Source organism: Eubalaena glacialis, chromosome 13 (genome assembly GCF_028564815.1).
Source record: "Eubalaena glacialis isolate mEubGla1 chromosome 13, mEubGla1.1.hap2.+ XY, whole genome shotgun sequence".
Taxonomy (NCBI): domain Eukaryota; kingdom Metazoa; phylum Chordata; class Mammalia; order Artiodactyla; family Balaenidae; genus Eubalaena; species Eubalaena glacialis.
Window position 1 is genome coordinate 69,035,593 of NC_083728.1, and position 23,126 is coordinate 69,058,718.

The window sequence follows — 23,126 nt, forward strand, 5'->3', positions numbered from 1 at the left end:
TGGTCCCATGAAAGTACCTAGACACAGCAGCGTTAATAGTCATAGCTAATGTTTACTGAGCACTTACTTGGTGCCTGGTTCTGTTTTAAACACTTTAAGGTGTTTTAATTTATTTTACTTTTGCAGCAATCACATGAGGTAGGAGTTAATATTTTCCCCATTTTAGAGATGCAGAAACTGAGGCCCAGAGGGGTTAAGTAAGTTCCCCAAAGTCATGAAGCTAATACATGGCACAGCTGGCATTGAGCAAGGCAGTGTGGCTCAGAGCCCATCCTCTTCACCACCACGCTACATGGTCCCTGAGCTGTGTGTTTATGTGCTCATAAAAATGATGTTTTTATGATAAATAAGTGTATACAATAAGTGTGTACATTCTGCATTTTGAGCACTTCTTGTGTACCAGGCACATTGCCAGGTGGGCCCTTTACGTTCAGCAGTGCTACAAGATGTGTCATTGTCCCCATTTTACAGTTGAAGAAACTGAGGTGCAGAGAGGTTAAGTGACTGAAGGAAGATCCCATGGCTGGTGACTGGCAGTGATAGGATTTGGCTCCAGAGTCTGTTGTCCTAGCCCCTGCCTCCTGGCTTCCTTCTTTGATCAAGGAGACCAAGATCGAAGCCTCTCCATCCCTGTGAAATCACCTCTCTGAACAGAAAGGGTGCCCTACTGTGGCTTGTTTGGAGGGACCATAAATGTCTCATGAGCTCCAAGAGATGGCTTTGAAAAAACCCGAAGAGCAGGCATGGAGTTCTTAAATTTCTCAATCCCTAAAACTCCCTCAAAGGGCTAGGGTCTGTGGCCTCCAGATTATAATTAAGAGAAGATAGAGCACAGAGAGGGTGTGATATTGACCTGGACTCACAGCAGCAGTGTCCGTTCCAGAGCTGTGCTGTCCAGTATGGTAGCCACCGGCCTCATGTGGCTATTTGAATTTCAGTTCATAAAAATTAAATAAAATTAAAATATCAGTTATAGAGTTACACTAGCCATATGACAAATGCTTAATAGTCTCATGTCGCTAGTGGCTACCACATGGGACAGCACAAATACAGACCGTTTCCGTTATCACAGAAAGTCCTGTTGTACAGCGCTGGTCTAGAGGATGCGGCATACAGATTAAGAGCATGACGCTGGAGCAGGCTGCTGCCATTGGAACCCCAGCTCTGCTTCTGATTGGCTGAGTCTATTGAGGGCAAAGGAATTCACCTATCTGAGCTTCAATTTCCTTACCTGTGGCATGAGTACTAATAGAACTTATACAGGGTCCTCATACGGATTAGATGCATGTAAAACTCACACAGTGAGGTTTGTGCATACTAAGTGCTCGATTAATAATTGCCACCATCATTATTGTTATTAGAAGCTGGGAGTCCAGGCTGCTTGGTCCACATGGTCACATGGCCACTCATCCCTGCCCTCAGCTCGGTCCCTCTCCCATCGTGGAATTTAACACGAGAGTGTTTGTAGGTATCACAGTGTTCGGCTACTCCATGGTGGTGTCCGTTGGGGGCATCTTCGCCTCGCGCCGCCTGCACCTGGACCTGCTGCATAACGTCCTCAGGTCGCCCATGAGCTTCTTCGAGCGGACCCCCAGCGGGAACCTGGTGAACCGCTTCTCCAAGGAGCTGGACACGGTGGACTCAGTGATCCCGCAGGTCATCAAGATGTTCATGGGCTCCCTGTTCAATGTCATTGGCGCCTGCATCATCATCCTGCTGGCCACTCCCATGGTGGCCGCCATCATCCCGCCCCTGGGCCTCATCTACTTCTTTGTCCAGGTAAGAGGTGGGGTCTTAGGGTCCAGGACGAGCCCAGCTCTGTATCACTCTCCATGTGAGCACACGGCTCCCTTTGTTTTATGTTTCCTCAGTGTGGGGCTGTGGAGGATGTGCTGGAGGAGGGTTAGATTTATTTTTGTCAGTTTTGAATACCTAAGTTGATTGTTTTTAGCTTGCAATAACCAAATATCCTTTTTTCCTAATAATAAGGGTTTTTTTTTTTTTTTTTAAACCAAGTCGTCTTTTTTTTTTTTTTTTTTAATTAATTTATTTATTTATTTATGGCTGTGTTGGGTCTTCGTTTCTGTGCGAGGGCTTTCTTCTAGCTGTGGCAAGCGGGGGCCACTCTTCATCGCGGTGCGCGGGCCTCTCACCATCGCGGCCTCTCTTGCTGCGGGAGCACAGGCTCCAGACGCGCAGGCTCAGTAATTGTGGCTCACGGGCCCAGTTGCTCCGTGGCATGTGGGATCTTCCCAGACCAGGGCTCGAACCCGTGTCCCCTGCATTGGCAGGCAGACTTTCAACCACTGCGCCACCAGGGAAGCCCAAGGGTTTTTTTTTTAAAGCTGTAAGTTATAAAAGAAAATAAGCTATAGCCATAAAGGCATCTTTATTATTAAAATTCCTTTAAGTATGAAATTCTTTAGGTCCTAAGCCCCCTGCAGATAATGAAGACATGAATAACAGCAACTTAAATATTTTTTTCCCTTGTAATAGAAATCTTGAGGTGTAGGCTATTCAGGGCTGGTGTGGCAGCTCTATGAGCTTGTTAATATCCCAGACTCCTTCACTGTGGGTTGTTTTGTTTTGTTTTTTTTTTTGGGGGGGGTGTTGTTCTATCGTCTTTGCCTTTCATTCTTAAGTTGGTCTCATGGTCCAAGCTGGCTACTGGAGCTCCAGCCATCATATTTGTATTTCAGAAAGTAAGCTTGAAGAAAGGGAACAGGGCAGCAAGGGAGCATTTGACAGCTGAGTCAACATCAGCTGTGGTGCTTCCAGTTGACAGATGAGCATGTTGAGGCCCAAGTGGTGGAGCTGGGAATGTGAACTCATGCCCGATTCGAAAGCTCTGGCTGGTAACTGCAGTGCTGCATTGTGCTTTCCTGCCTCTGAGAGGTTAGCTGCAGCACAGTTGCTAGTGGGGGACTGCTGTTTAGATGGGAGCGTAATGACTGCTGCACAAAATAAGAGTAAGAAACCACGAGGTGCTCCATACCTCAAACCGCACTCTGTGTGGCCTGTTCGTTCCTGGGAGGCCTTGGCCCAGTCAGCCAGCCCCCAGACCCTCCCACACTGTGGCCCAGTGACTGGTGAGTGTGAACAAAGGTGGAATCAGAGCAGGTCCCGGACCCTCGTGGTGTTCTCTTTAAATTGGTGCCAGCTTTCCTGGAAAGTCATCCAGCTGCATTTACCAAAAATGTTATCCAAGTTCATACCCTGGCTGGACAATTTCCTGAAGGACCCAATTCAAGAGAACAAAATGGGCCAAATGTGACGTTTGAGGCAGCTCAGATATCTGCCAGTAGCAGGGCCTTGAGCACACCATGGAACGACTGGGTAATGGAATGTTATGTGCCTTTAACGGGAGAATTAGGAAGACACTGTTGCGACACCGACAATTTTATTTTTAAACAACAAAGCGAATGAAGTTAGCAAAGGACCAACTTGTCAGCACACTGTCATTATAACTAAGACGAAGTGCATAATGTGTGTGGGCAGGACTGGAAAGAGAGGCACAAAAATGAAAACATTGCCTTTCTAAGGGTTGAGATTATGGGAGAATTTGGTTTTTTAATGGCTTTTAACTGAGTATATGCTTGTCCTGTAACCCAGCAGTCTCAATCCTCAGTGTATATGCAAAAGAAGAGAATCTATCAAGCAAAAAAAAAAAGCTAGAATGTTCTTAGCATCTTGATTCATGACAGCCCCAAATGTCCATCACAGGAGGATGGATACATACATTGTGGTATATTTATACAATGACTCAGCAGTGAAAAGGAATGAACTACTAATACACACAAGGAGGATGAATCTCAGAGATACTATGTTGATCGAAAGAAGCTAAACACAAAAGAGTACATTTGTGTCATTGTGTTTTTATGAAGTTGAAGAACAGGCAAGTACGATGTGATAAAAGTCAGAGTAGTGGCTATAAGGGGTATTGACTGTGAGAGGACACAAGAGAATTTTCTAGATTTTGATCAGGTAGTGGTTATGCAGGTGTAGATAAACATAAAATCCATAAAGCTGTAAAGATTTAGTGCACTTTCCAGTGGATGTAAGTTGCATCTCAAAAAGTGGCTTTTAAGGGTATATGTGTGTAAGGGTATGTATTCTCTCTCTCTCTCTCTCTCTCTCTCTCTCTCTCTCTCTCTCTCTCTCTCTCTCTCTCTCTCTCGGGAAAACATCTAAAAGGTTATACACTGAAATCTGAATGGTGCTTATCTCTGGATTGTGGACTTAATGTAATGTTTATCTGATCTTTCTGTCTATATCACTCCAAGATTTTAAAAAATGGATATACATTACTGTTTTAACAGCAAGTCATTTTTAGAAAAAGGAGTGTAAGAGGTAAGATGATGTGGAATTCTGTTTGGGCTTCCACATTGCTGGAATAAGGCATTTCTGCCCGTGGAATTGTTTGGCATCCATGAAAATTACCCGGCACACGTCTTAGTGTCTTGGCTCTCAGCCCGCTGCCTGGCACAAGGCAGGTGTGTGTCGGGCAGTTATTTTCACTCATGAGACCAGGTAATGTCTTGGTCTCTGGAAGAGTAAGGTGAGTCCACGAGGTGGATTATGTCTCCTGGAACAGAGCTAAAAAGAAAGCTAATAATTATTTTTTAAAAATCAGGCTATTCCTTAACAAAAATAAATCTCAGGTTAGCTTTTTAGAGGAAATAAAATTCTGAGGACATGACAAGTGGAATAAATTGAGCAGGTAAAATGTTGTAGAACTGTTTCCACCCAGGATGAAAGAAAGCCAGGGAGAGGAGGTGATTCCAGGAGAGGGTAATGGGGACGGATGCCGGGGGGCCTCGAGCCAGGCAGGAGGTCTGGATTTCATTTCACCGCCAGAGGAAGAGATGGCATCTGACCGTGTGCAGGGATTGTCAGAACCACTGTTCTGAGATGGCCCCGGTTGGTGTGGTCCCTGGGTGAGTTTTCAGAGTTTCTGGAGCCCCAGAAGGCTGTCCAGCTTGTGGTTCAAGTGACCACGTGAGCTGCCATCCAGAAAGAAGTGGCTGACCTTGGAGGCCCTGTCAGAGCCACCTGTTCTGTTCAGTGCTCTCCGTGGAAGGTCTCTGCCCCCAAAATGGCCCAGGGCACCCGGCGCAGGCCAGGAGGCAGGAGGCCATGTCCCTGAGCACCCGGTGTCTGCTTGCCAGACTCCGCTGTTGATGAAGCAGCGTTACATCTGCAGCTCGTCCAGGAGAATAGAGGTGTCTTCAGATGACCAGTCCAGCCTCTGTCACAGCTCCTCAACACTTCTAGTGAGCGACTCCATCTTGTTCCATCTCTAACGAGCTGAATGCCCGGGGTGAGGGCAGGAGCAGAGCGGATGTGGTCCCTGTCCATGGGGACGGGCGGAGGCAGGGTTTGCGCTGAGGTCTGGTTGTCATAAAGCCACACTGCGGCGTCCATAAACCCTAGAGGTCAGTGGTATCAGAGGGGCCATGCAGTGCTGAGGTTAGCACTTTGACGGGGTTCACATCCTAGCTCTGCCGCTTCCTAGACACGTGACCTTAGGGAAGAGGTTGTCTTTAGTTTACTCATTGTGAAACTGGAATGAGCACCTCGTAGGTTTTTGGTGAGGATTGCATGAGCTGATATATGTGAAAGAACTTAAAACAATCCTAGGATGCTGGGCTCCACGTAAGCGTTAGCTATTATCATCATCACCACCACCGGCAGTATTGTGGGCGCTGTGCCTGCCGTTCGCCAGGTGAGTCAGGACACCCGCTGAGAGCAGCCCAGCTCCCACATTTCGCCCCTGGAAGGATCCAGACTTTCTCCAGCGCAGCCCTGGGAGGCTGGGATGAGGGACCCTCGCCCACTCCCCGTCTGTTCTCTCCCACAGAGGTTCTACGTGGCCTCCTCCCGGCAGCTGAAGCGCCTCGAGTCGGTCAGCCGCTCCCCGGTTTATTCCCACTTCAACGAGACCTTGCTGGGGGTCAGCGTCATCCGCGCCTTCGAGGAGCAGGAGCGCTTCATCCACCAGAGCGACCTGAAGGTGGACGAGAACCAGAAGGCCTATTACCCCAGCATCGTGGCCAACAGGTGGGCGTGTGGCCGTGGGAGGGGGCGGGGGGAGCCTCCGGGTTCCTGGATGAGGGTGTGGAGCCATAGACTCGCTGCGAGGAGAGGACAGTATGACCATTAAAAGCAGAAAGGAGCACGGTCAGCACGCAGCTCCAGGGGCATTGGAGTACAGGGACAAAGAGTTCTTCTGGGGTCAGAAGATACTGCAGGAACCATCATTTAGCTGTTGTCCTGGTGATACAGGACCATCAGTGACGGCAACCTCAGCTATTGAGTGTTTTTGTGCCATGCTTCTCATCACACCACCCCCGTGTGATGAGTATTGGAAGCAATTTACTTATATTAGGTTGAACCGTGTGAAATTGCCATTTGGGGGATCAAGAATGATTAAATATCATCAATCAAAAAAAGGGGTAGAAGTTTGCTAATTATTGACGAATCTGGAAAAATACCCTCCTCACTTGCTTACATCCTGATGTATTTTTTGAGATGTGGGATGGAAAACTCTGGAGAGGGGTAATAGCACCCTGGAAATGACCCACTGTGCACAATGTAATCCCATCGTGTAAGACTGGGCAGGGAGATTGTGAATTACTGGAGAGAACCTTGCCTTCCCTTGAAGAATTTTTAGGGAGTTTGTCAAAATCTGCGTGTGTGTGGGAATAGCTCACACCCTGAGGACCAGTCACGTGGATCTTAACGCTGTAGTGGAAAAAATATTGATAATAGTGTCTTTTCTAGAATGCTTTACATTTTAAAACATTAAAATAATGTTCCTATGTGATATCTTATAAAAGTTAGCTTTAAACCAGTAAACCTGTTTATATTTTAAAGGTAAGGTAATACATTTTAATGTTTCTGAAATGAGGGTGATCTGGGTCTGGGAACCCTTTGGCTGTGTTGACAATGGTGGTTTATTTCTCACTCCCACCTCCTCCTCTCCTGCCAAGAAGAAAGTTATTTTAAATCAGGGGGTGCCTCTTACAGTTGATGATTTCTTAGTATTTAGGAATTTTCTGGGACATATTTTTAAAAAACGCACACACAGGTATATTTTAAAGGTTTCAGTGAGAAAAAGTTGGTTCTTAAAAAGGCAGGCTTCAGTTTCCTGGAAAAGTCACTTCTGGACAACTCTATTTTAGTTCCTGGGGTTGCCAGATTAGTGAGGAATTCCTGAAATCGTGTCCCTTCGGCCCTCCTTCCCCATGTCCCATGAGCAGGGCAAACGAGACCTCTCTCAGGAACTATCGGGGAATTATTTCGGTTAGCAAAGTGGCCACCTCCCCCCGCCCCCCCAGCTGGAAATCAAGTCCCTGAAAAGCTGACTCTGGGTGTGTGTGTGTGTGTGTGTGTGTGTGTGTGTGTGTCCCCCTCTGCCTGTGTTTCCACGTAGGTGGCTGGCTGTGCGGCTGGAGTGTGTGGGCAACTGCATTGTCCTGTTTGCCGCCCTGTTTGCAGTGATCTCCCGGCACAGTCTCAGTGCTGGCTTGGTGGGCCTCTCGGTGTCTTACTCACTGCAGGTAAGAGGGGGTGCTCTCAGGTGGATTTTCCAGTTCTCTTAATGGGGAGCCAGTTGTCAGGTTTTGGGGCCTTTGCTTTGGATCTCTGTGGGAGTGGGGGAGACGAAAGGGGGCCAAGTAGAGTTTGAGGAGCAGGTCTAGAGCCCAGTGACCGACTGGCGCAGGAGAGAAATCAGATGTGCGGCCCTGCTTCCCCCATCAGCCAAGGAGAGTCCTTGATGGCATGAGAGGATGCCCCTAGCTACAAGAGAAATGTACTTAATCCTATAAATTTCCCTTGAAGCACTGCTTTAGCTACATCTCCCAAATTTTGATACATTGTGTTTTCTTCTTATCATCCAGTTCAAAATATCTCTTCATTTCCTTTCTGATTACTTGTGTGGCCCCTGGGTTATTTTGACATGTGGTGCTTGCTTAAGAGACACAATGTAGGAAGTCTGGCTACAGTACGTGGGTTTGCTGTTTTCTGTACCTTTGTTATCTGAAACATTTCATAATTAATAATGACTTCATGAAAATAAAGCAACTCTTGCTCACTCTAGAAGCTCCATGTGCCTCTTCCACTCACAGGTCACCACATACTTGAACTGGCTTGTTCGGATGTCATCCGAGATGGAGACCAACATTGTGGCTGTGGAGAGACTCAAGGAGTATTCAGAGACTGATAAGGAGGTAAAACAAGCCCCTGGCCTGACCTCTTGGCCATGATCTTCGGTGTGGCTTTACCCAAAAGAATCCTTTGAGCCCTACCATGTGGGCCTTCAATAGGCAACCTCTGTCTGACAAAAATAATCTTCTGTTATTTGTTATGTATTTTGCGGGGGGGGACTTACATTATGGAAAATGAATCATACTAATTTTCTCTTTAAATAAGTTTAAAAATTAAATACAAATGAGTCGTTTAAAAATATTAAAAGTCAGGAACAAGAGAATCAGTACATGGATATTGCAAAAATCATGTTATTGGTAAGGAATTGACCAAAGTTTGGGAAACCCTGCATTTATTTAACCCAAGTCCTCACTTTATAGGTGGAAGAAAAAGGCACGTAGGGAGGGACGATGGCTGGTCCGAGGTCACACATGGTCCGTGGGACAGCTGGGAGTAGGACCCAAGTCTCCAGGCTTTGGTGTCATGTTTCCCCTAATAACTGCCTTATTCTGCCCACACACCACCTCCGAATAGCAGTAGTGGTGTTAATAATGGTAATAGCAGTGATGCTTGGAGATACCACCATCCCCACTACTATCAGTAATAATAGTAATAGGGACACACATATTGTGCTCTTGTGGGGTGTCAGGGCCTGTACTAAACATGTTACATAGACTAATTCATTTATTCTTTACACAGCCTTATAACTCACATTCTGCTGTTATCCCCATTTTGCAGGTGAGGAAATGGACAGAGAGAGGTTAAGTTGCTTGCCTAAGATCACATGGCCGGTAAATGGCAGACCCAGGATTTGGGTGTGTGCCTTTATGCCGCACTTTATTCCAAGAAAATGCCCCTTGGGAATGAGACCAAAGTGACCCTGGTTAGACTCTGTCTTGAGGATTTACAGAGGTGAACTACGCCAGGTCCTTTAATGCTCTGACTCGGTGAACCAGGGCCCACTTCATCAGAGAGCATCTGTCAGAATGGTGTGAGCGCCCCCTGTGGAAATAAGAGCACATTACACCAGGAGTTTCCCACCCTACATTGAATTTATCTATTTATTTATTTTTAATTTATTTTTATAAAAGCTTTCGAGATGTAATTCATATGCCATGCAGTTCACCCGTTTAAAGTGTGAAATTCAATTTAATTTACTTTAAAAAATATTTTACTTATTTTACTGCTTTTAATTATTTATTTTTATACTTTTAGAATAAGAGCATATTTGAAAAAGACCAGAGAAAGATCACCAGAGTCCTACCACTATTAAAATATATGTATTTACTTATGTGTTTATATATATTATGTATGATATTTATTTATAGGTAGAAAGCTCCACCCACTTCTCTCCAGTCCCCTCTGTGTTAGCATGTCCCCTTATTTATATAAAGGGTGTAAAAAAAAATTAATGTAAGAAGTTTATGGGGGAGAAAGGGTGGACTTTCTCTTTTATTGCCCTCACCACTCCTCTCCTTCCCTGAAGATAGCCCTGAGCCTGGCCCAGAGCACATCCAGGTGTAGACCTCAGGAAATGCTGAACTGAACTAAGCAGCTTTTCAGAAATAGGGGCTGTGTGACCCCAGGCAAGTTGCTTTCTCTCTCTGTGTTTCAGTTTCCTCATGTGTAAACTGGGGATAGGAAAGACCCCACTCGTGGGATTGCACTGAGGATTAAACGAGGTAGCGTGATAGAGTGACCTTCAAGTGTTAGCTGCTGCTTTTACTGTCGACCTCCAGACCTTAGAAGCCATTGGAGTATCTCACCTTTACCCTTGTGTCTGTCTAGAGAGGACCGCTCATTCATTGATTCAGTCCATGAGTGTTTATTGAGCACCTACTATGTGCTCTGGGCCCTGGGATATAGCAGTGAACGAATAAAAGAACCTGTCCTCATAGAGGGGATTTCTAGTGGGCGTGGGTGACAGAACAAGCAAATATGTACTTAAAATGCTAGGAGGTGGGTAAGTGCTCTGAAGGAGAATGGAGGGGGGGAGGGAAGAGACGGGCCCAGGGCTAAGAGGGTGGTCGCATTGACCTGAGATCTGTAGCAGGTGAGCAGGTCCAGAGGGTAGTTTGGGGAAGAGCACTCCAGGCAAAAGAAGCCGCAAGTGCAAAGGCCCTGAAGCAACAGGTGTGGGTGTTCATGGAACAGTCCAGAATTCAGTGTGGGGAGCATAGTGAGCGAGGGAGAGGGCCGTGTGGTCAGAGGGGTCATGGAGGCCGCTCACACAGAGCCTTAGGGCACATGAGATGGACTTCAGACCCCTGAACCCCACCCCACCACCCACTGTGATTGCAGGCTCCCTGGCGAATACAGGAGATGGCACCGCCCAGCAACTGGCCCCAGGTGGGCCAAGTGGAGTTCCGGAACTACGGCCTGCGTTACCGAGAGGACCTGGACCTGGTTCTCAAGCACATCAACGTCACCATCGATGGAGGGGAGAAGGTGGGCGCACTTTGACCCCCACCAGTTCACAGTCAGGCGTAGGTTGCCACCAGGCAGATGAAATGAGCTTCGTCATTTTCCCAGTCTGTCCCTGTCCCAAACCACAGGGTGGAGTGGCCTTTTGGGGAGGGGCTTATGGAAGTAAAAGCTGCTCAGAAAGTGTCCCAGCAGGGTTGCAGACTGGTAGCCCGAGGGCCAAAGGAGGCCCACAGATACGTTTTGAAAGAAATCTAAGTTGCAAATGTTGAAAAATCTGAAATGTTTTATATAAAAATCCATTTCCTGCTTTTCTTGAAAGATCAGAACATCTGGCAACACTGGGCCCATCCTCCTTGCCTGGCTCTTTCTAGACAAGACATGAGCCTCCCAGTTCACCGACTGGTCCCTTCCTGCTCCATTCATGTGCCCACTCGGCCCCATAGGCATTCGAGTTGGCAGTCTCTAGAACAGAAAGACGTCATCGTCACTACTAGGGATGGCTCAAGGGACATGTGAAATGGACAGAATTTTGGAACGTATTGCTGTTCCTGGAAGACATCCTTGCCCTGAGACCAAGGGTCCTTCTGGCCGTTTGCCAGAAGACAGTGTTTCATCTCTGAACATACGGATTTGTTAAACTTCCTACCCCAAGGCTCAGAATGTTCTGTTCCCATGAGAGAATTTCTCCAACTTATAACAAGGGGAGGAATAGAGTGGGCGGTGTTCTCACTGACGCTTTATGGCTTATGTTACATCATGAGACTCTGCTCTGTGAGTTGCTGTCAGAGGGTGGAGGAGCTGGCCTCTCCGGAGCCCAGATGAGAAGGGAGAGTTCTAACTGGAACATCAATCATTGGCCATTAAATGGGGAGCCCAGTTCCCTCAAGAGAGGATAAGTAGAGGCCAGCTCGTATCCCTAACCTCTTTTTGCTTACTCAGCTGGGATGCAGGGGGATCTGCTTGAACCTTTGAGATATTTCAACAGCTCAGATATTTCACCAGAACAACCTGATTATTACTTAATATTATCTTGAGTTGAAAATAACTAACTTATAAAAAGAGCTGATTATAATTTTAATTTCTAAAAAGAGCTGGCAAAGAGAAGGGAGTCCTCCTTGACCTTTGGCCAAAACAGTCCCTAAAGGAATGTCTCTGGGAAGCTGCTGAGGGTGGGGGCTATGGTGGGAGGTGGGTTGACCAGATGACTGAATTGCTCTGGGGCTGGTACTTAAAATGAGGGCACCATGGGGCAGGAGGTAACCCCAGATAGCAGCATTCCCACTTCACCCTGGGCCCTTCCTGTCCCACAGGTTGGCATCGTGGGGCGGACAGGAGCCGGGAAGTCATCCCTGACCCTGGGCTTGTTTCGGATCAACGAGTCTGCCGAGGGAGAGATCATCATTGACGATGTCAACATTGCCAAGATCGGCCTGCACGACCTCCGCTTCAAGATCACCATCATCCCCCAGGTGGGGCCGACGGGCTGGGCTGGGTCACGCTGAAAGCGATGTGTGTGTATTTTCAGGACAAACCTACCTTTATTCCTACTTTGTTACTTTCATGGTTTTTTTCTTTTTACTGAAATTATGCTATGTTTCTTCACGGAATCTCCTCTTAGCACATAAATAACAGTGGGACTTAAGCAGGTTTCATTCATTCCTTCACTCCTGCCACCCAGTAGGCAGCTTCCTGAGCATCTCACAGGATCCAGTTAAGATACCGGCTTCTCTGCCGGCTGTCGGTCAGCACAGGGATCTCTGACCCTCCCAAGAGCTAGGCGAGAGAGATGAATTTTCTAGACTGATGCCAGTAGGTGGTGATTCCTTAATATGTTGCCTTTTAGTGTTGTTTTGCCTTATATTTGTTCTAAGGTTCTTATTTGGAGGCGGGATGGGGAGGAATCCAAGTACCTTGCAATTAGGAATTGCCCATGCTGCATCTCCCTTCCCGAAAGTTCCCAACACATTTGCATATTGAATGCTCTGGGAAATCTTGCAAGAAAGAAATCTATTTTATTTCACTTAACCCAGAGTTTTCCAGGCTTTTTTCCCCCATTATTGACATCTTCAGAAGTGGTCATTCCAAGGTACTCTGAAACCCCATTTTGAACAATTCTGGCAAGAACTTTCTACATTGCGCCTCTTTGCCCCACCCGTGTCCACCGTGACGTGAGCCTCATATGTCATCTGCCATCTTCCCTCCGAACAGGACCCCGTTTTGTTTTCGGGTTCCCTCCGCATGAACCTGGACCCATTCAGCCAGTATTCGGATGAAGAGGTCTGGACGTCTCTGGAGCTGGCCCACCTGAAGGGCTTCGTGTCGGCCCTTCCCCATAAGCTGAACCACGAGTGCGCAGAAGGCGGGGAGAACCTCAGGTAGGCGGGGGTGAGGCCCCAACCGGGTCTCCTCGGCTTCAGCTCTCCCTCCGTCAGGGCGTTCGTAGGTTTTGTCCATTTCCATCTGGTTCAGACCTGGGTTTGAGTCCCAGCTCTGCCACGTGAGCTGTTTGTCTCTTAACCTCTTGGGGCCTCAGTTTCAGTATCTAAAATGGGTTTCAGTCTAGGCTCATTTTACCATGAGGTGTAACCAGGATGGCCAAAACGCTTCCTTGCTTACACCAGGTCCATTCAATGGAGAGTGGCTATCAGTTGTTAAACTTTGGAAAGGCTTCTCTTCCAGTCAGTAAATAGCACTGCTCTGAGCCCTCCCTGTCCCCACCCACTGCCCCAGCTGCCGTGGTCCGTCTCCCAGGCTCCCCAGGATCCACCCATGATCCAGCAACTGAAGTGTTAATGCCTGGCACAGCAGGGATCCTGTGCCTCTTTCACTTATCCATCACCATGACAACCAGGCACCAAACCTGAGGTGTGTTCAACAAGAGCCGTGACCGCTCACACACTGGGGTGGTCAGCCAGGCGGCTCTGCTAGTCTTGGCTCATGCACGTGGGTGGTGGCCGCTGGCTGTAGGCAGATCTATTCGGCCTCTACTGGGGGCAGTTAGATTCTGCCCCGTGTGTCCCTCATCCTCCAGCAGACCAGCCCAGGCATATTGTCATGGTGATGGCAGAGGTGCAAGAGTGAGCAAAGCCTGGTGTGCATTCCCATTTCAAGCCTCTGCCGGCCTTATGTTTGCCAGCATCCCGTTGGCCAAAGCCAGGCACGTGATTGAGTCCAAAGTCCGCAGTGAGGGGCCCTACAGAAGGCATGGATATGAGATCATTTTTGCTACCTGTTATTTTGGATATCACCTCTGAGCCCTGTGTTGAGAATGATTCTGAGCCTGCTTCTAGCTCAGCGGGAAGACCGTCTGATCGATTAGTGATGTCTGCCATGGGCACAGATGTGGGGAGTGGAAGCGCTCTCCTGGTCTAAGCAGCACCCAGTGTCTCTTCTCCCTTCTCTCAGTTCAGGCCTAGGCTCAGGGTCGGGGTGGTTTTGACACTGTTTCCTGGTCCTTCTCTCCCGGTCAAGCGTTGGGCAGCGCCAGCTTGTGTGCCTGGCCCGGGCCCTGCTGAGGAAGACGAAGATCCTTGTGTTGGATGAGGCCACGGCGGCTGTGGACCTGGAAACGGACGACCTCATTCAGTCCACCATCCGGACGCAGTTTGACGACTGTACCGTCCTCACCATTGCTCACCGGCTCAACACCATCATGGACTACACGAGGTGATGACCTGGCACAGAAGGCCTCCGGACCTTGTGGTCCACCCCCGTCACCCGTTCATTCATTCATTCATTCAACACTGTCCTTATGCCTAGTGACAGCCTGAGCTGGTGGAACCTCTTTGTCCTGGTTAGTACCAGGCATTTTTTGACATCACTCAATCATTTATTCAGTCAACACGTGTGGAGTGCCTGCCACATTCCTGGCTCTGTTCCAGGCACTGGGGACTGAGCAGGGAGCTGTCAGACAGGGAGCCTGCCTAAGGGACCTTATAGATTAGTTGGGGGCTGGGTGCAGAGACAGACAATAAACACAGCAACAAATAAAAGGGAATTGTGCTGGGAAGGAAATATAAAAGGCGATAGAGTACTGGGGGTAGCATCACAGGACATTGACATTGACTAGAACTGGGGTTGAGGATGGGCAGCCAGGTAGAAGGCTACTGTAAGAGTCCTGGCATAGGGTGTCAGGGGCCTGACCCAAAGCAGGGACTTTCCCAGATGGGCTCTTGGGGCACAAGGTGCCAACCCCTTCCCCACCCCTCATGTCTGCATCCCCTCCTTGCAGGGTGATTGTCCTGGACAAAGGCGAGATCCGGGAGTGTGGTCCCCCCTCCGGCCTCCTGCAACAGAGAGGTCTCTTCTACAGCATGGCCAAAGACGCTGGCTTGGTGTGAGCCCAGAGCTGGTGCAGCTGCTCAGAACTGCAGGGCCGACATGCCAGCAGCCAGGGATGAGTTGGCATCCTTGGGAACCCAAGCCTCGCATAGACTGAAACCAAAAAAAGAAAGAACCAAAACACACAGAAAGCAGCCACCCTCTGGCCCCCTGCCTGGAATTGGCTGTGAAGAAACAGGAGAGACACAGGGATGCGGTGCCCCCAAAACACGCACATCCTTGCCTCTGTTACCCCCACAGACGCACACACGTTCTCACGCCCCTGGGAGGGCACATGTGCTCTCCGTGCTCTGTGGGGTGGTTTGGGCCGCCAGACTTGCAGAGCAATCGGTTGCATAAAACATGCTAGTGACCAAATCCAGCCAACTGCCTCAGATCTCTCCAGCCGAAGTCTGTGGGTTCCAAGCTTTGGAGAAGCTCCCTGGTCCCCGACACCTCTCTGTCCTTGCCTGGCTCTACCCAGATGCTTGTTTCCCCAAGGCTGCAGTTTGGAGGTGAGGGGCCTGGTGAAGATCATTTTCACTCTCGGGCAGTGACCTGCGGGCCGTGGACGTGCTTCTCACCAGCCATCTCACCACCCAGGTCTTCTGAGTGCTCAGATGTGGGAACCAGTGTCACAGCGCTGCCTCCACCGGGACTTGCTTCATGGGCCAGAGGCCGCATGTCTCCCAGCGCTTCTCATTGACGGGACTGGGCTGGCCTCCGGGTGACCTGGCCCTGGAGCTCCAGGCCGGGAGAGCTCTCTCAACGCCGACTTCCCTGCTTGACTGCTCACCTCCTCACCCGCTCCCGTCTTTGCCTTGCCTTCGTTCCTCCCTCTTTCTACCTGTAGCTAGAATGGGTTTACGCCTCCAGGTGCCGAAAGAGAAGACCTGCTCATGGTTATGCAGCGTTCAAAGCCAGGAGCGCTGGTGCCTCCAAGTGTGAGCAGTTGGTACTGAAAAGAGCCCCGTTGAGTCTCCTCCTTGTTCTTAGATTCCAGTTTCTCACCCGGGGCCTCTGGTTGGCTGTCAGGGGCGGCAGGGTGGAGAACTTGACTTATGGTTACTGAGTCTCTTCTGGGACAAGAAAAGAACCCATTCGTGAGTGTCAGTGATTTTCTTTTTCTTTTTTTTTTAAGTACTGCTCTAGGGAGAAAAACAGTCTCAAGACTTAAATTTCTTGGGAGGAAGTACTGGGCCGAGGAGCGGCATCCCAGGGAATGGCCATGTTGGCTCAGCATCTGGTGGTTGGTCCCTGTGTTCCTGGAAGGAAACGGGCAAGTGGGGTCCTTTCTTCAAAGCCCTTTAGGTCCCTTGATTGGTGACCAAAGTGAGACCGAAAAAGCAAAGAGAGGTCACGGCTGCCCCAAGATTCATGCTTGCTATGTGAATTACGTTGCTGACTTCAAGCCAGAGAAGCATCTTTCTTCTTTTAGGTGGAAATACATATTTATTTTTTGTAAGTTAAACCATTATTTCACATTAGATAAACCAAGTGTTTCTTGGGGATCTTTTTGTAATGACTTACACTGGAAACGTGAACATTTGCAAATAATTTGCAGTAAAAAAAAAAATATTTTATTTCTTTCTAAACGACTCTTCCATTTTCTTTCTAGCAAAGGTTCCTGCCATCTCTCCAGGAGTCGGGATGGGGCACCCTCTCATCTGCTGCTGTTCTTTCTCCTTGGCGAGCATGTTGTTTCTAGCGGGAGCTCTTGGAATTGGGAACCTAGAGATTAAGAATCAGGTGGGGTTTGGTGGGGAATCGGCGTAGCACGGTGGACAGGGTCCTGCCCTTGTCATCTGCAGGCTGTGTGACCCTAGGCAGGTCACTTAGTCTTCGTGCCTTGGTTGCCTCGTCTGTAAAATGGGGCTGATCATACCTGCCTCCTGGGCTTGTTGTGAAGATGAGCACTGATGTGTGTGTTACGTGCATGGCCCAGGTTGGGTTCTAAGACACAGGCAAGGCAAACATCACACGTGGCAAGAATTACCCTTGGAAATCCCTTTGTGGTGTTAGGCCAGGCTAGGCTATGCTGCAGTAACAAACTAGCCATAAACTCTTGGGACATGAATACAAGGGTGTATTTCTCATATATTTCTTGATGAGGATCAGGCGCCTCTCCTTTGGTACAATGACTGACAGATCCAGACTGTTCTGGTTTTATGACATCGCCTCTCAGGGGCTGGCTTCTGGGTCACCACAGCTGGGGAAGGGAAGTTGTGGACGACTCACACCCACTGTTAAGTGTCTCAAGTGTCTCAAACCAGAAGTGACACAAGTCAGTTCCACTCACAGCCTGTTGGCCAGAATTAGTCACATGGCCCCACCAGGCCACAAAGGAGGCAGGAAATGCAGGGACGCATAAGGAAGGAAGCCCCTCCCTGTGGTAACTGATGTCATTTCTGAGTTTTGGATAGTGGGGGAGGAAGACCGGGGTGTTGGGATCTGAGTTCGTATTGGTGAGTCTGCATAGTGAGGAATGCCAGGATTTGGGGAGCACACACCCCAGAACCATGCTCCAAGGACACACGCAGGTGGAGCGGCCAGCGCTGGCTGTGTGTCCCCTACCCGCCCCCTGCCTCTAGGCTGCCTTGTCTGAGGAGCTGGGAGGTGAAGGTGCTCAATGAAAAGCAGCTGCGAGGTTGTCACCCTTAGAATGAGAAGCACTTGGATGTGCCCTGTGGGGAGTCGATTTTAGATGTGGGTGTGTTTCTGTCTCAGGGCCTGGCCCTGAGTATTAAAATCCTGGGTCAGATGCTAAACGAGTGTGCGATCGGCGTGTGCCTTCCACGTCATGAAGAGGGGCGGGTGCAGCATTAACCCTGAAGAGGGTGAGCCAGGGCGTGGAGGGGGGTGGGAGGGGGCCTGCACACCTGCTCTTCCAGGTGAGTGCCCCAGCGCCGTGGAAGGAGAAGGGGAGAAGCAAGCTTTGTTGTGCACCTGCTGCGTGCAAGGCCCTGGGCTCAGCGCTTTGCACAGCTCTCCCCGTGGGAAGGGAGCCCCGGGCCAGAGAGCATCCCCAGCCATGCTCGCCTGCTCACCTCGCTGCTGTTCTTCCAACCTCAGGGTCCTCTCTCTTTTCCCAGACGTCTGCGTCACCTGCTCCTTTCCCTGTTTGACAGGGGCAGCTCTGTGCAAGCAGGGCTGTAATCTCTTTATTTCTTGCTGAAGGCTCATCTCTAGAGCAGGGCATGTGGCACGTGCTTAGTGACTGCATTCTCCAATCTGGGGCTGTGCTGTCCCTGTGCCGGGCCAGGACCCAGAGTGAAGTCACTGGGGCCCTAGAACTTGCCCTTCCAGAGAGTTGCAGCTTCCTTGCTGGTACAACTGGGATCTTTGTAGCCACCTGGCCAGGTGGCTGTGAGGATGAAGACAGCCATGCCTGGCCCTTAGGATGCCTTCATACGTGGTGATGCCATCCATGCATTCATTCGTCTGTTCATCCATCCACCTATTCATTCCCTCCATCCATCCATCCAGTCATACAGTCAGTATCTATAGATACCCTCCTATGCGCTGTGTACCATGCTGGGTGCGAGGGAAAGCACAGCCAATACAAATGCACAGATATCTCGTCTCAGTTCAAGAAGGAAAGGAGCCCTTTCCTTCCCTTCTGGTGGGATTCTAGAGTGGAATTCAGCTCTTATCCATGAGCGATGTGCTAGAGCTAAAGAAATGTGCGAGAGGCAGTGTGGTACAGTGGTTAGGACGTGGGCTCTGGCACCAGCCTGCCTGGGTTCAGATCCCTACTTACTTACACTCTGTCTCAGTTTTGTCACCTGTAAAAGGGGCCTAATGATAGTACCTTCCTCAGCAAAGCATCCTAGTAATGTGTGGGGTGACGTACCTGCCCCCTCCGATTGTGAGGATTAACTGGGTGAAAGGCATTTAGAGCAGGGTTGTGTGTTTGCAGTGACCAGTGGGACTCGGGTGAGGTTTAAGGACCTACCGAGAGAGGCACTGACCAAGGAAGGTCTGTACATAGCTTTCCTGCCTCTTAGCTGTGCTCACCCGCCAGCCAGGCCCTGCTGGCAGGAGCCATAGCCAGGGGATTAATGGCCCGGGTGGCCCACGGGCTGGTGTCCAAGGAGCCATGGGGTGGGCCCAACAGCAGCCTTGTTAGCGGGCTCTTGCGGGCGCTGGTTCCGCGGCCCACACTCTGCTTCCTGGCAAAACACCTCCCTCCATGAAGGAGGCTCTTGTGGCCCTGGAACAACGCCACGTGACCATGCCAAGCACACAGCTGCCACCTTTGCCTGCAGTCGCTCTGCCAGGGCATCAGCTGGCTCGGCTCCAGGAGGAGACATGAGAAGCACTGTGTCTGGTCCCTTCCTGCACCTTGCAGTAGGACAGACACCCACACGAGATGACTTGGACTTTGGTGTTAGGCCCAAGGGGAGATCCCCGCTCTGCCACTTACTAGCCAGGTGGCCTTGCCAGGTCACGTCCACTCTCCGAGCCTCAGTTTCCTCATCTGCAAAATGGAGCAAAATCACTAGTAATGATGGCATTTTGTTGGCATAACAGGGGGCAGACAAGGGATGCAGACCCCTACCCCATTTTGAAGGTATCAAAATGAACTCTGGTCACATCTTGAAAAGGGGAGGCAGCCATGACTGGAGCTGGATTTAGATTCCTCTGGGCTGAAAACCCTAAGTCAGGATGGACAATCAGAAAGTCCCCATGAGGTTAGGAGGTCAATAGGCACAATGAAAAAGTGTATACAAAACAAAGATAACAACTCAAGCCTTAAACTATTCAAAGGAATATAGAAAAAAAAAATGTCCCCATGAGCTGTCTGGGACAGGGCAGGCCCTGTGTCCGGGCAAGTAGGTGTGTGTCCACAGGCCTCTCCTGACACACCAACACAGCCGTTGCCCAGGTATTGGTGCATTATTGATGGCGGACTCAACTGGCAGTGTCTGCAGACACTTTTGTCACAACTAGAGGAGAAGGTGCTCCTGGCTTCTAGTGGGTGGAGGCCAGGGATGCTGCTGACATCCGACAGTGCGCAGGACGCCTCCACGTGGAATTGCCCACCCCGCATATCAATAGTGAAGAGGTTAAAATCCTGTTGTATCTACCCTCCTCTGGCCCCTCAGAGGCCCGTAAACACAACAGTATCGAGAATAATAGCAAACGATTATTGAGCACTTACTTTGTGCCCTGCTCGCCTCTGACCCTCTCTGATATTGTGCTCTCCCAGCTGCAGTGCCGGGGGTCAGTGCAGACCCCTGGGCGGCCATAGTTAGGATCTGGGGATTCGTCTCATTTCTCACGCTGCCCTTTTCAGCTGTGTCCCTGTGACCTCAGGCTTGGCTACTTCAGGCTCTCACCTCTTTCCTGGTGCCTGAAGCCATTTTCATTAGAATGCTGATCGCTGTCACAAACGGGCCAAGCCTTGTGCGCTGTGTACTGACCTTCATGGAAGCAAGCGCTGGACCTTGACCCACCCCTGACCTCGGCCTTCCAACAGCGTCTCCCCCACGGCGCCTGGCGGGTGGAAGTGTGACCAGAAACGCCCTAGGTGTTCCAACAGCTGCTGGGGCAGATTTAGTCCTGAATAAACAAATGGATGAAATGCACCAAATCCTGAGCAAATTCTCCCGGTAGGGCCCAGGAGACCTGTCTCTTCTCATCTCCCTTTTGGAATTGAACTGTGTGCTGGGCGAGGGCTTGTGCCCGGAGAGGCCCTTCCCTGGTGTGGGCTGTGGCTTGTGCATCCGTTCAGACATGATGCTCCCTGGAGCTCATGCACGAGGGTGGAGTAGCGGTTCTCAGTCCTGGCTGCACGTTGGAATCATATGGGCTGGAGACCACACCAGTGGTTGTGAGGGCAGGGGGAGGTGGGTGTGGTTAGAAAATAGCGATTTGAGGGGTCCACGTGGAGACGGAAGCAGTCAGCATCCCAACTGTGGTGATGGATGCAGGAACCCGTACGTATGATGCAAAACACACACCCAGTGAGTACAAGTAAAACGGGGGAATCTGAACAGGATTGGTGGATTGTACCAATGTCAATTTCCTGATTGTGATATTGAGCTGTCGTCTTTTAAGATGTTACTGTTGGTTTCTCAGGTGAATTCTACCAAACATACAAAGAAGAAGTCACACCCATCCTTCTCAAACTCTTGCAAAAAATTGAAGAGGAGGGAACACTCCCAAAGACATTCAATGAAGCCACCATCACCCTGATACCAAAACCAGACAAAGACACCACCAAAAAGGAAAATTACAGGCCAATATCTTTGATGAATATAGATGCAAAAATTCTCAACAAAACATTAGCAAACCAAATCCAACAACGCATAAAAAAGATCATACATCACGACCAAGTGGGATTCGACAAAGTGTGATTCACCCAAGTTCACAAGGATGGTTCAACATATGTGAATCAATGTGATACGCCATGTAAACAAAAGAAAAGACAAAAACCTCATGATCATCTCAATAGATGCAGAAAAAGCATTTGACAAAATTCAACATCCATTCATGAGAAAAACTCTTACCAAGGTGCATATAGAGGGAACACGTCTTGATAATAAAAGCCATTTATGACAAACCCACAGCCAATATAATACTCAGTGATGAAAAGCTGAAAGCCTTCCTGCTAAAATCTGGAACAAGACAAGGATGCCCACTCTCACCTCTTCTATTCAACATAGTATTGGAAGTCCTATCCACAGCAATCAGACAAGAAAAAGAAAGAAAAAGGTATCCAAATTGGAAGGGAAGAGGTAAAACTGTCATTATATGCAGATGATGATATGATATATAGAAAACCCTAAAGACTGCACACAAAACTGCTAGAGTTGATAAATTCAGCAAGGTAGTAGGATACAAGATTCACATACAGAAATCAGTTGCATTTCTTTACACCAACAATGAAATATTAGAAAGGGAATGTAAAAAAAAAAAACCTTTTAAAATCACAACCCCCAAAATAAAATACTTAGAAATAAACCTCACCAAGGAGGTGAAAGACTTATATGCCAAGAACTATAAAACATTAAAGGAAATTAAAGATGATTCAAAGAAATGGAAAGATATCCCATGCTCTTGGATTGGAAGAATTAATATTGTTCAAATGGCCATACCACCCAAAGCAATCTGTAGATTTAATGCGATCCCTATCAAATTACCCATGACATTTCTCACAGAACTAGAAAAAAATAATCCTCAAATTCATATGAAACCATAAAAGACCCAGAATTGCCAAAGCAATCCTGAAGAAAAAGAACAAAGCAGGAGGCATAACTGTCCCAGGCATCAGACAATACTACAAGCCTACAGTAATCAAAATAATACGGTACTGGCACAAAAACAGACATATGGATCAATGGAACAGAATAGAGAGCCCAGAAATAAACCTGCACACCTACAGCCAATTAATCTTCAACAAAGGAGGTAAGAGTATACAATGGGAAAAATAGTGTCTTCAGCAAGTGGTATTGGGAAAGTTGGACAGCTGCATGTAAATCAATGAAGTTAGAACTCATCCTCTCACCATGTACAAAAATAAACTCAAAATGGCTTAAAGACTTAAACATAAGACATGACACCATAAAACTTCTAGAAGAGAACATAGGCGAAACGTTCTCTGACATAAATCGTACCTATGTTTTCTTAGGTCAGTCTCCCAAGGCAACAGAAATGAAAACAAAAATGAACAAATGGGACCTAATCAATTTACAAGCTTTTGCACAGCAAAGGAAACCATAAGCAAAATGAGAAGACGACCTGCAGAATGGAGAAAACATTTGCAAATGCTGCAACCAACAGGGCTTAATTTCCAAAATATACAAACAGCTCATACAACTCAACAACAAAAAAAATGAAACAACCCAATCCAAAAATGGGCAGAAGACCTAAACAGACATTTCTCCAAAGAAGAAATACAGATGGCCAATAGGCACATGAAAAGATGCTCAACATTGCTAAATATTAGAGAAATGCAAATCAAAACTACGAGGTACCACCTCACACCAGTCAGAATGGCCATCATTAAAAAGTCTACAAATAACAAATGCTGGAGAGGATGTGGAGAAAAGGGAACCTTCCTACAGTGTTGGTGGGAATGTAAGTTGGTGCAGCCACTGTGGAAAACAGTATGGAGGTTCCTCAGAAAACTAAAAATAAAATTACCATATGATCCAGCAGTC

The 23,126-nt window shown here is 48.5% G+C and overlaps 1 protein-coding gene across 2 annotated transcripts in view; it reads left to right on the top strand.

The window, feature by feature from the left end:
* Positions 1-16,541, top strand: part of ABCC1 (ATP binding cassette subfamily C member 1 (ABCC1 blood group)) — a 131,537-nt gene extending 114,996 nt beyond the window's left edge. Inside the window, exons 23-32 of one of the 2 annotated variants that reach the window (XR_009703455.1) lie at positions 1,469-1,779; positions 5,861-6,060; positions 7,436-7,562; positions 8,133-8,234; positions 10,513-10,659; positions 11,949-12,107; positions 12,847-13,013; positions 14,110-14,304; positions 14,870-15,473; positions 15,562-16,541. Coding sequence is in view for 1 of the 2 variants with exons in the window: in XM_061209642.1 (XP_061065625.1) it covers positions 1,469-1,779; positions 5,861-6,060; positions 7,436-7,562; positions 8,133-8,234; positions 10,513-10,659; positions 11,949-12,107; positions 12,847-13,013; positions 14,110-14,304; positions 14,870-14,978 (1,517 nt within the window). In the remaining variant the exon portion in view is untranslated. Of the gene's footprint in view, positions 1-1,468; positions 1,780-5,860; positions 6,061-7,435; positions 7,563-8,132; positions 8,235-10,512; positions 10,660-11,948; positions 12,108-12,846; positions 13,014-14,109; positions 14,305-14,869 lie in introns of both variants that reach the window. The other variant, XM_061209642.1, reaches the window with a different exon arrangement.
* The last annotated feature ends 6,585 nt before the right edge of the window (positions 16,542-23,126 follow it).